The following is a 13,318-nucleotide window of genomic DNA, read 5'->3' as shown; positions in this document are numbered from 1 at the left end:
AACTCTTCGGTATAATGTTAGAGGTTCAACTACCCTGGTGGCATAGTGGTTACAAGTTGGGCGACTAACCACAAGGTCATTAGTTCAAAGCCACCCTTTGGGAGAAAGATGGGGCTTTCTGTTCCTCCAAAAAGTAACAGTCTCAGTTGACATCGACTCAATGGCAGTGAGTTTGTTTTTTTGGTTAGTCAAAAAAGTGGGAAATGGGTTTTAAAAGTACTGGTTCTAAAAGACCGTCAGTAGGAGTGAGCTGAGAGATAGAACAGGTGTTATCATGAAGCTGCACCTGGAGTCTAGTAAGGACTTAGTATCTGAAGTTAATTATACATAGTGCTTTTTGCCCTGTGAGAGGGGCTTTGACCCTTATGTAATACGTTATTTTATATAGATATAAAGACAAATTTTGAGCTTGTGCTATAAAAACACTAATCTTCAGTGTGCAATATGATAACATATTCCATTTAATTAGTTGGGCATCACTGTATAATTTTGATAACTGCCCCCAAAAGATGAGTGTTTAAATATTTAATTTTTGTTAAAAGTTCCCTAGGTACTTTGTAACTTGAATATTTCTGTAAACACTTTTTAATTCCAGGAGCATTTATCCTATTTCCACTTCGTTGGCCGGATCATGGGAATGGCTGTGTTTCATGGACATTACATTGACGGTGGCTTCACCTTGCCTTTTTACAAACAGTTGCTTGGGAAGTCGATTACTTTGGATGACATGGAGTTAGTTGATCCAGATCTTCATAACAGTTTAGTGTGGATACTGTATGTATTGAATCCTGTAGCCATTTTATTAGAATTTCTGATTTTAAGAAAGATACTTGGTATACAATGTATATGTGCATTTTTATTTTAAAATCTGGGCATAGACAATAATATTAAGAGTGGTTGTAAGTTAGTATTATTACTTTTAAAAGGAAACCATCTAGTGCACTCTGTTGGAAGAGATCCTTTCGTCTGCATGATGCAGGGTCTATTCACCCTTGGACAGAAGAGAATCAGAAATGCCTGCAGCCATTGCCTTTAATGAAGTGGTGATCTTGAAACCAGGCTTTTTTAAAGAGCGCCTGTACAAACGTCAGGAGCTCTAGTTGCGTAGTGGGTCATGCACTGGACCTGCAGTTGGAAACCAGGTGCCCTGAGGGAGAAAGATGGGGCTCTTAGGACTCATGGAAAAAGGCAGTTTTTCTCTGTCCTGCAGGGAGACTGTGGGGTCAGAATTGACGCACTGGCAGTGGCAGAGTTTGAGATCTGTAAGAACTGGCTTTTTGGGAACTGGTGAAGATAACACTGGTGATGCTTATTGTTACAAACTACACAAGTAGCTTTCTCCCTGAGGATACTCAGGCTCTTTGGCCTCTGGGAGGCACACTCAGACTCACTCACACAGGACTTTACCATCACCATCATGATCACCGCAGTGGGGATTCTCCTGTCTTGGTGGGCCTAACAAAGCCTACCTGTGTTCTTTCTAATCATGCAAGATGTGAAGTATGCCCAGTATTTCTGGAAGTTAAAGCGCTTCAACTTTTCTACCCAAGAACCAGGTGGTTTGGGTGAATAATACAGGATCCTGCCTTATATTTATAATGTCACAAATTAGTTTTTCTCTCAACAGTTCATGCATCAATAGAATCTACATCTTGGGTTTCCCAGCTAAGTTACTCTTTTTTAAATTTTCCCTTAGTGAGAATGATATTACAGGTGTCTTGGACCATACCTTTTGTGTTGAACATAATGCATATGGTGAAATTATTCAACATGAACTTAAACCAAATGGCAAAAGTATCCCAGTGACTGAAGAAAACAAAAAAGAGTATGTCAGGTAGGCACTTCAATGTTCTAAAAACTGGGAATTTAATTATTGAACAGCTCAATATTAAGGCAGTGTTACCCATTGCTCCAAAATAGGCTGTAAAGAATTTCGTGTCTTAAACACAATTATTTCACTTTTTCTCACACTGTAAGGGGTCAGTACTTTGGGGATAGCACATCATCACTCAGATGCTGTCTGCTGGCACTGAATTGTCACGGTGTTCTCTTTACTCATATCTAATGGCTCAACTGGGGTCACTGTACAGACTTTAGTTTTTACTCTGGACTAGGTTCTGCTTATATGGGGGTGGGGGTGGGGGCAGTGGCGGTGGCAGGGCCTGCTTACTTTCCCAAAGCCCCTCCCCTCCCCAGATGAGAACCAAACTTCTCAGAGCACAAAAGCAAGCAAATCTTCCCAGGGTCTAAACCTGGAACTGGCATCATCTCTCTCTCTCCTTTTTTAAAGTGAGTCATATGCCAGCCTTGGTCCGTGTGACAGGAGGCTGTCAGCAGGCCAGTGACAGTTTGGCTGCTACAGTGAGCTACACAGAGCACTGCTGTGCTCTATGACATGCTCCTTTACTTGGGTTATTGGCTCCAAATAAGCCTAGAAATAAATCTCATCAGGGTTTTTACTGATGAAAACATTTTATCATCTCATGCATGTACCATATACATCATGACCTTATAACTCTATAGGTAATATGTTTACAGACAGACTCATCTCAGCTCTAAACTTTCTGCATTCTCTCTTCTGCTTTTGCTAGTGGCGGTGCTAGTTACCACTTTTTATCAGATTGAACTGCTCCACAGCTCAGGATCCATTTATGCCAGAGATTCTTTTAGACTAAATTTGAAATGCTAGATGGGTGTTAAGTGCAAGGTTGTTGAATGTAGGCAGTCGCTCATCATAATTACTGGAGCTGAGTGTATACGATCATCTAAATCCCTTGCCCAATTTTTACAGGCTCTATGTGAACTGGAGGTTTTTACGAGGCATTGAGGCTCAATTCCTGGCTCTGCAGAAAGGATTCAATGAAGTAATCCCCCAGCATCTGCTGAAGACATTTGATGAAAAGGAGTTAGAGGTCAGTGCATTAACATTATGGCAGTGACTAGTGGAACAACATAAAGTTGCGATTTATCTTACTTAAAAAAATTTTTTAAAATCTTTATTCATTGCCCCTTCTTGTTCTGAACTGATTTCCTGTCTTATGTGAACATTCTTGTGATTTAACTTAGTTCAAACACATTAATTGGGCCCCACCATATTAGAGTTTATTTAGATAAAGTCCTAGCCCATTGATTTTAAACTTGGCTTTAAAAGAAAGCAATTTGGGGACATGATCATAGAGGAAATAATTAAAACATTCAGGATAAGTTCTCTGACTATCCTTAGATTTTTCATATTAACTAACAGTGTCAGTATTTTATTTTTCACTTAAAGTTGGTCTTCAACTGAACTCAAGTCTGGTTTTATAATTACTGAATGTACTCGAATGTAAGCCGACCCGAGTATAAGCCGAGGCACCTAATGATTACCTGGGAAACCAGAAAAACTGATTGACTCGAGTATAAGCCTAGGGTGGAAAATGCAGAAGCTATTGGTGAGTTTCAATAATCAAAACAAATGAAAATAAAATCACTAAAAATTGAGACATCAGTGGGGTAATGTATTTAAATATTTCAAATAAAAAACATAAATAAAAGGACAAGAAGTCATTGAACATTAGTAAACCAACACAGTAAGTGGAAAATAGGTTCAACAAAAACAATAAGGTATCAACAATGACACCTTAAGAGTACGGTTCCCTGAGCTCAATCAGCAACCAAGCTAAAATGTAAAGAGTTAAAATCCTTCAAAACTGGACTCCTCATCATCATCCGTACGTATCCCAATGCAGAGCTTCAGCTGGTGTGAGGTCATCATAGACGCTGTCCTCACTGAGATCGCCATCATCACCATCACTGCTGTCAATTTCATACAAAGCGCAGTCTTCACTGCCATCCATAGCATTCCTAATACTACATTTTTGGAAGGCACGTCGCACCATGTCTTCTGGAATGTCTTCCCATGCATCTCGAACCCACTTTGCTATTAACTTTATGTCAGGCTTCATGAGATTTCCTCCTTTTGTTAGTCGGGCTTGACCAGATGACATCCATTCATGCCACATCCTTCGCACATGGTCTTTAAAAAGGCTTATTCAAAGATACATCCAGAGGCTACAGTACAGATGTAAGCCCGCCTGGAATAACGGCTAGATTTTGCCAATTTTTTTTTTAATGTCATCTGATAGGTGGGCTCTGAACATATCCCAAACAAGTAACGATGGCTTTTTCTTTAAGGCTGCTCCTGGTCCTCGGTTCCAAATTTCTTCCAGCAATTTTTTTTTTCATTCCGTCTTTATCCATCCAGCCTTTAACATGTGCATGCACAGTAATTCTTGGTGGGAAATTGATCTTTTTAGGCAAGGTCTTTCTTCTAAAAATAATGACATGATGCAGCTTAGTTCCATTAGCCAAACATGATAGAACAACTTTAAAGTGTTGTTTTTCATTTCCTTTGGTTTTGAGAAAAATATTTTTTTTCTCCTAAACTTGATACAGTTCTGTTGCTTGGAAGATCAAAAGTTATGGCAGTTTCATCCATATTCCCAGTATCTGCCAGGTCATAATTATAAATTATTCTTTGTTTTATAATAAATGACTAGAATGACATATTTTTTCTTCATGGTCTTGTGGCAATTTCTGGGAAATTTTTGTTCTTTGTCTCAAACATAGTAGGCCAAACCTATTCACGAAGCAGGTCACCATCCTGCTGACACAGCAAATTTTTCATTGCCTGGTGCTTTATATTTGTCATCCTTAGCCATTTGTAGAGCACGTATGCGGATTCCCATACATGTTACACAGTAACCATTTTGATGACACTCCATAACCCATTTATGAAATTCAGTCTCTAGAACCCCATAAAAAGACATTTATCCACGACGAGCTTTTTGAATCTGTTCCAACTCAACCTTCATTTTCCTCTACTCCCTTACTTGCTTTTCCTCAACACAGAATTCCCTACTTGCAATACTGTTATTGCTCTCTTCTGCTCTTGACACAACCTTCAGTTTGAAATCAGCCTCATATGACTGATGGTTTTTTTTTTGGTTCAAGAGTATCCATATCTAATAGGATTAAAAAACAAGACTTGGAAAAAGAACTTTCAATGGTAATGCACCCCCCAAACCCCCCTCCCCTCCGTCCGACCATGAAGTGTAAGATGGGAAGAAGGTGGGGGGAGTCCGTGTGGGTGGGGGATGCAGGATGTAAATTAACACAGAAACCAGAGGGGAGAGACAGAGCACAGCCACAGATGCATCCTTACCAGTTCAGCTGCCTGCATAAGTGAATCACTATTGGTGCTTCTGCGAATTGGAGCCATCCACGTCATAGGACGGCTCTGATTGGTTAGATGTTTGTAAACAAACATTCAAAACCCTGCAGTGTCAGCAGGGCTTTGAATGAACAGCAGAGAAACGGCAATCACCCACGAGATAACGGGGTGCTCGTCCCGTTACCTGGGTGGGGGGGACAGCGAGATGTTACACCTCACTGGGGTACCACTGACCCGTGTATAAGCCGAACCCCAGTTTTTCAGCACATTTTTCGTGCTGAAACCCTCGGCTTATACACGAGTATATATGGTAAGTTCCTTAATGAATTTCCACTGAAGTCATTAAAAAATTTTTTTTTTTAATTTGACCTCACTATTCCAAACTCTTACTACCATTTAGTTGATTCCGACTCAGAGTGTCCCTGTGATGTCACTTTGAAGACTAAGGTGCACCTGGCCCATGCCACAGTACTTTCAGTTACTTCACATGCATGTGAAAATTGAACAAGAATAAGGAAAATTGCACAAGAATTCATTCTAATTATGGTACTGAAAGTGCTTCAGACTGACAGAACAAAGTACTGTGTCTTGGAAGAATAGCCAGAATGCTCCATAGAACACAGTACAGCAAGGCTTTGTCTCCTATACTTTGGATATGTTATCAGAAAGGACCAGTCTATGGAAAAGGAAATGCTAGATAAAGAGAAAGCTGGTAAAAATGAGAAAGCCAGTCAAGAAGATGGATTGGCACAGTGGACCTAATGCTTGTGCGGGTGGCACAGGACCAGGCCGTGCGTCCCTCTTCCATGCAACGCCGCTGAGCGTCGGCACTGCCTAGTTGACACCTCACCACCACCCAGCAGTCCGTATTTACATAGTTGTAGCGTAAACATTTGAAGACTACACATAAGGTAAAACATGACTGTATTTGTCAATTGCAACCATGGATCTCCTTTCAACTAAACCTGTTAAATAAATCTTTAAGAAATTGGCTTGCTCCATACTCTTCCCCCTTTTTGTTTGTGATTGAATTGTTCAATAGTGAAATGGCTAGAAGGAAATGATCAGAGTGTAGAAGAAGAAAACCTTAGTAAGAATGCAGTGAAGTTAAAATATAAGCTTTTTTCATTATTTTATATAAGGAGTGAAGAATTTGGCCCTATAATTACCACTCCTTTGAAAGAAAAGCATTTAGGGAGGTATCTTTAGTGTTATACATATACCCGTAATCCAATTTGAATAACCTCTTCAGTTTTCCATGTGACCTCAATTCAGTAAAATCTTTGGAGTGCTGGAGATTTTAAGCAGTATGGGTAGAGTTTATATATCTAATAAAATCATTCCAGTTTTCAGTGGGAAAATAATCTATACTTTAGTATTACACTGGATTAACAAAATTAATTCTAAAATTTAGGATTGTAAATTACATTTTATTATACATTATACATATTGAAATTCACCGTAAACATCTTTGTAAGATTGGTCTTGGACCCTTAGGAGATGTTACTATTAACACCATCAAAAAGTTTAACTCATAGGAGAGGAGATGGGTCAGTCAGGGTGCAAGGTAGTACCGATGAAGAACACAACTTTCCCCCAGATCCTGGAGGCTTCCTCCCCCCAACTACCATGATCCGAATTCTACCTTGCAGGACTGGATAGGGCAGAGGTTGTACACTGGTACATATGGGAGCTGGAGGCATAGGGAATCCAGGGTGGACAATACCTTCAGGACCAGGGGTGTGGGGGGCGATGCTGGGAGAGTGGAGGGTGAGTGGGTTGGAAAGGGGGAACTGATTACAAGGATCCACATGTGACCTCCTCCCTGGGAGATGGACGGCAGAGAAGGTGGGGACGGGAGACTCCAGATAGGGCAAGATAGGACAAAATAACGATGTATAAATTACCAAGGGCTCATGAGGGAGGGGGGAGGGGGAAGTAGGGAGGGAGGGAAAAAAAAGAGGACCTGATGCAAAGGGCTTAAGTGGAGAGCAAATGCTTTGAGAATGATTAGGGCAGGGAACATATGGATGTGCTTTATACAATTGACGTATGTATATGTATGGATTGTGATAAGAGTCCCTAATAAAATGTTTTTTTTTAAATAAAATGTTTTTTAAAAAAAAGTTTAACTCAAAGGATCTTACATCAAGATGCCAAGCATTTGCTTTGTCTATGTCCAAGTATATTTTATACTTGGGTATACTTTTAAGGCTATCAAGTTGATCACATTAACTCGTTTAGTCAACACAGTCAGGGTTTGTTGGTTAGAAAATGTTGCCAACCTACAGCAGAGGACATGAGCCCAAGGGAGGCCCACACCCCAGATCACGAAGCCAGTGAGTGTTGAAGCCCATGAGTGAGACCCAACTAAAACGATGTTTACGCTTTCGGTCTCATTTTGTGCTTGTTTATTAATTATTATTATTTTAACTTCAGGTTTTTATTATGATTTTTGACTTATCGACCTGCTCTGTCCAGCGCGAGGCTGGGCAGGGAACCTGCAGAGTTGTGATCTGTAAAGCGTTGGGAAATAGAGACCCTTAAAGCCTCACCTCAGACTCACCAAATTAGTCTCTGAGCAGAGACCTGGTGTGTATAGTTGGACAAGTTCTCCAGGTGATTTTGCTGGGCACTCTGACTAAGAGAAGCTGTACACGAGCTAACACTGCACATCAGAGTTCCGTTTTTGAGGTGGTTGGGGCATAATTTTGGCTTCCACTGACTTATTATTTCTGTAATTTGCTAGCTCATCATTTGTGGACTTGGGAAGATAGATGTTAATGACTGGAAGGTAAACACCCGGTTAAAACACTGTACACCAGATAGCAACGTTGTGAAGTGGTTCTGGAAAGCTGTGGAGTTTTTTGATGAAGAGCGAAGAGCACGGCTGCTTCAGTTTGTGACAGGGTCATCTAGAGTGCCTCTGCAAGGCTTCAAGGCATTACAAGGTACATAAGGGGGGGCGCCTGTAATTTACCATTCAACAAACCATGTGCTCTCGAGTTCTCATCTGTACCTCTCATATCTGGTTACCACCTTCTCCTTCTTCACCTCTGTTCCTTCCCAAAGCCTTTTTAGCTGTCTTCTGTGTTTGCAGGGAGCAGAGTATGTTGTATATGGCATGTGGGACGCTCAACCTTTTTTGTTTTTTTGCAATTCTCTACAGGGAAGCCACCAACTTCAACCTAGCTGAGCGTTTACCCCATGCTATGCCTCTTTCCTCCCCTTCTCTTTTATTAGGAGGAATCAGTAGCAGCATTGGCTTGGTCAGAAGCACTTTGAGTTACTACATGGCATCACACCATTTATTTACAACCATATTCCATTTTAGGAGTCAGTTCCATAAAATTAAGCCATTCCCTGTGGGTTGATTTGCTCATCTCCGGGATGCTTCCTGGTGGCCCTTGCTTCCTTCTCTCTCAGCCCCTTAGGTTGTGATGACACAGAGCAGGGACCAGCACACCAGCTGTGCTGCCTGCTGCGCTCAGGAGGAGCACTCACTTTGAGTTGTTTTGCACTACCTGTATGGAGAAATCCTTGTCATTAATGAAATTTATTCTCCAGTCCAACTTGAGTTCTGAAACCTAACTTTGCACTATGTTATCGCTTCAAGTCTGATGATTTCTGGAACAAGTGTCTGTGCTTCTTCTTGGCTTTGTCCCAGTTGCCATTCATCTTTTGGGATGCTATAATTTGTATAGAGGGTGGAAGTTGGCAAACAATTTCAATCCAGAATTTTTCCCCCTCAAGTTGAAATGCTGGCCTGTTAAAGAATCCAGGCTTACCTAAAGGTCTTGCCCAGCTTTTTCTTGCTTCCTGTGGTAGCTTGGGTGTGGGTTGCCCAGTATTCTCCTGCCCGATGTGTGTGTGTGTCTTTTATTTGAAGAATCGTGAGCCACTGTGACTTTGTGTGCAGGTGCTGCAGGTCCACGGCTCTTCACAATACACCAGATTGATGCCTGTACCAACAACCTGCCAAAAGCTCACACTTGGTAAGGTATTTGTTAGCCCCTTTATCCGCTCCCTGTAGGTGTTGGCTTCTTGCAGATTTGACTCACTCTTATGGATTGTTCTTACTCCTTTAAAAGAAATAACTCATAACCAGTTACTATCTAGTCACTTCCAACTCACAGTGCCCCTAGAGAATAGGCATGAACCCTTTTTTCTTTAGAAAGGTGGGTGAGTTCCAACTGCCAACTCTTGGTTAGCAGGAGAGTGTGAGTGCTTAAACACTGCACCTGCAGAGCTAACTCCAAAACAAAAAAATCTAAGTGACCCTTTGATGTAGACGTTGAAATTATTCTGAGATTAGTAAGGAGGAGGTAGTCTCTATTTTAGAGACTGTAGCTTGCTTTGTGAGAGTGACTTGGCTGTAGAAGTTTCCTCTACCCGTGTACTTATTTGAATGAATGGTACAAAATCTGGTTTGCTCTTATCCACAGCTTCAATAGAATTGACATTCCACCCTATGAAAGCTACGAGAAGCTGTATGAAAAGCTGCTAACAGCCATCGAAGAAACATGTGGATTTGCTGTGGAATGACATCCAGGATGACCCCAGGACTATTTATGCCCCTGATCAACAGCCTCCTTTCAGCAAAGTTTCAAAGAGTGCTGAGATACAGAACCCCCATCCCCCTACCCCCTTTTTAATTTTAGGACACTGTGAGGGGAAAGGACGATTTTGAAATTCCTTTTTGAGGGAAAAAAAAAAGGTCTTTATGCGTTGCCATGAGGCCACATTCAGCTGCTATTTAAAATTGATATCTTGAACCTAAAGAATGCTGACTTTTCCTACATTTCCAGAGTTAGGCAGTATTCGACACGTAAAGACTACTACTATTTTTATAAAAGGTAATCTATTCAAATCGCTTCACAGATTTCCAGTTTCTGAAACATCAAGACAACTTCAGCAGTCGGTACAAGTCACATTTCAGTTTGATTGGATACATGATTTTGAACAGTTCCTGTACTTGCTCTTTGTAAGAATAAAATAAATTTATTTTGGATTATTCTAACTTTGTAAAAAATTCGTTAAAAGAATCATCTTTTATGAAATTAAGCCACTTACATGTTTAATTACAGTTTCCTATAGCAAAGCATTCTATTTTGCATTATATGTTTTAACCTAGCCTAAGTGAGTCTTTTTTATATTTCTTAAGCATGAGTTTCTTGATTACAGCTGTAAAGATTTGGGTGTCAAATTCCTAAAGCAACCACTTAGTCTAAATGTATGAGTTTGATACAATAAGAATCTGTGTTAGAGGCCCCTGGTTAAAGAGACATAAAAATAACAGCAACAAATAACCATTTTTTATCTGAAACCAATATGATCAGGTATTTTGGATTTATTTTTCATCTTACATAGAAATACTGCATTTTTATAGCTCCTGAGAGCATGGGGATGGGATGGGATGGGAATGTCCATTCTTTTTCTGGATCAGCTTATCTTCGATAAATACTATTTCTATCAACCAAAGTATCCTATGACAAGTGCACCTAATTTATACTCTATTTTAATTACAGGATCAGTTTCTATGAAGTAAACCATCCTGAATCTTTCTTTTCCCTTGCCTTGCTTGTGACATTTTAAAGAAAATGATGAGAAAGGAAAAAGTCACTAAAGGTTGTTTAGCAAACTTAGAAAGCCCTGCTTTTACCTAACAAAATGAAGTGGAGGTGGTACTGGAGGTATAGGGGACGTGAATAGTACCGAAACAGTGCTTATAACTAACTCTGTGGGATAAATTATTTTTTAACTAAAGGGTTGATTTTGAAGTCAAGGAAGCCCTGTTCCTTTAGTGTTGAAAACCAACATCTGAATTTGAAATGTCCAGATTGGGGTTTTCAGGGTATATGGCCTATTGCAGGATCCAGAAGACACCTAGCACCTCTAGCGTGAGGGTTTAGAGAATTTGAAACCATGAGTGGATTTTTCAATTCAGCCATCACAAGTCTGCACCACGTGTGTGTGTGTGTGTGTGTGTGTGTGTACGCATGTGCGTTCATTCTTATATTGATAAGATAATCCCAACACCAACTTTTGGGAAGGTAGTATTGAAATTATCAAAATGAGTAGATCCTTTCGTTTCTACTCACATACTTCCTGTGATGGAATGGTGACCTCCAGAGTAAAGGTCCCAGAGAACAGGGGCCGCACAGCCCCAGGCTGTTCACACAGCCCAGCTGGATTTTTACTCTCGTGCATTGGGATTCCAAGTAAGCTTCCACTGAGAGAGGAGGGTAAGGGAGGTAAGAGGGGGAGATTTTGCTGCTTTAAAGAACTTTGGGTACTACCTAAGTAGTTTTATAAGTATTTAAATGTATTTCATCAGCCAAATTTGCCACAAGCATAACTCTAACAACTGTGTAATGTGCTTATGTGACCTTTTTCTTCCCATTGTTTTACCTACTGCATTCTTAGTACTGACGCAATCTTGAAATGTCGGTAGATGGCTGTACTGTGTGGCCATCGGTAGTGTTCAGCTTTCACAACAGGACCTAACTGGTTGCTGTAAAGCACTAGTGCAGCCTGAAATTGTGCCGACTCGTAGTCCTCCCGCAAAGAGTAAGTACAAGATCAGCATGTTATATAGAAGCCAGGTCTGACAGGGATGCAGTAATTATGAAATGTTACGCTTAATTGTTGTAATGTACAACACAGAGCAGCCAGATATCTTTGCTTCTTGAGTGCCTTTTTAACTTTGTGATAATGATTTTTAAAAGAGCTTTAAAATAAATAAATTTCCCTTGGTTCTTACCAGTCTATGGCATCACCTTATGATTCTTAAGCACATGATTTCAGTTTCAAAATTACATTACCTGATTACTTCTAAATGGGTGCTAAGCAAACAAAAATCCCAGCGTATCACTGCACCTCATGCTCAATGTGAATATTTATTTCTGCGTGTCCCTCTTAGCTAGGCTTTTCCATAACCGTATTCTAGTTAGGTTCTTTCAGCGATGTGGTACCAGCTTTACATACTGTTCCATCCTGAGTGCTTACATAGGAACAGTGGTTATTCTGTAGAGCTCATGAGTACAGAGGTGAGTTTTGTTTCCAAGGGTCTGAGTTCATGGTTCAGAGTTCTTAAATAGTGCTTTGTATAGTGTACATTTCATTTGCACATGTTTGTTGCCCTGAATGGGTTTTATTTTTACCAAGTCTGTTTTTCCCTTCTTGTATTTACAGTCCAGAGCACAAGTTTCCCGTCTTTGAAAAACAATGTGTAATGTGTCTTCTTTGATAACACTAAGTCTGATTTGAACTTTTGGTGCATTGCTGGAAGTTAAGACGGGCCCAGCCACCTTGACAGTTCAGGAGAGCAGCTCCTCTGGCTTCCGTTCTGAAGCCTGCAGTCAGCGGGTGCCCTTTGCGGTATTGAACGTTCTTGTCAGGATGATGACTGTACCAAATGCTGAGTTGTTCTGTTTCTAGATGTAATTAGTTCACTTAATGTAATATTCTCCCTTCATTCAGACCGACTTTAAAAGCAAAGTTTTATCATTTTCATTGTATTTATTACAGAGTGTTTTAGCATTGATAGTCTTTGTATTTTCACTCAGCTGTTACATGAGCTTTATCAATAACATCTGTGTAAATGGTTTTTAAAAATTAACGATGTATTTGCCCATGCCGAACTCGAGCAATAAAATGAATGCTGTTTGCACTGTCACAGCATCGACATTTATAAAGAATATTGAGTGTGTAATGCATTGCTTCTCCCAAGTATCTGATTGGCTCTGTGCAGGGTGACAGCATGGAGGAGTTCAGGGAAAAGGATGACCTGCTCCAGGTGGTGCCTGGGTCACGCTGCAGAGCTTCAGGGAGTTCGGGGTGGGGGTGGGCTGGTCCCCATGCAGCGCACCAATGGTGTTCGTTTCCACCCTGACAGCTGATCAATGAAAGGACTGCTGGCAGCTGTGAGAGGCTGGGTCTGAGGCCAGGCCACGTCTGGATGGCTATTCTAGCCCTAGAGCGGTGCCTTTCAGTGCTTGGAGAGCAAAACTAAGGCACAGGGGCCCTCCTATTTGCTTCCCTACCTTAGAAGTAACTTCATGGTCTCTCCGGGTCATGATTCAGATCTCTCTAAATGATCCTGGG

At 40.7% G+C, this 13,318-nt stretch overlaps 1 protein-coding gene across 4 annotated transcripts in view; it reads left to right on the top strand.

The window, feature by feature from the left end:
* The window catches only part of SMURF2 (SMAD specific E3 ubiquitin protein ligase 2), a 99,828-nt gene extending 86,916 nt beyond the window's left edge, over positions 1-12,912 (top strand). For all 4 annotated transcript variants that reach the window (XM_075562085.1, XM_075562087.1, XM_075562086.1 and 1 more), the window contains 6 exons: positions 596-774; positions 1,697-1,834; positions 2,792-2,912; positions 7,962-8,163; positions 9,132-9,207; positions 9,658-12,912. In XM_075562085.1, the coding sequence (XP_075418200.1) occupies positions 596-774; positions 1,697-1,834; positions 2,792-2,912; positions 7,962-8,163; positions 9,132-9,207; positions 9,658-9,757 (816 nt within the window). In that variant the 3' untranslated portion in view covers positions 9,758-12,912. The remainder of the gene's footprint in view (positions 1-595; positions 775-1,696; positions 1,835-2,791; positions 2,913-7,961; positions 8,164-9,131; positions 9,208-9,657) is intronic.
* Positions 12,913-13,318: the final 406 nt, after the last annotated feature.

The sequence above is a fragment of the Tenrec ecaudatus genome, chromosome 10, assembly GCF_050624435.1.
Source record: "Tenrec ecaudatus isolate mTenEca1 chromosome 10, mTenEca1.hap1, whole genome shotgun sequence".
Lineage (NCBI taxonomy): Eukaryota > Metazoa > Chordata > Mammalia > Afrosoricida > Tenrecidae > Tenrec > Tenrec ecaudatus.
Note: the sequence above shows the minus strand (reverse complement) of the source record. Positions and strands in the feature narration are given on the sequence as shown.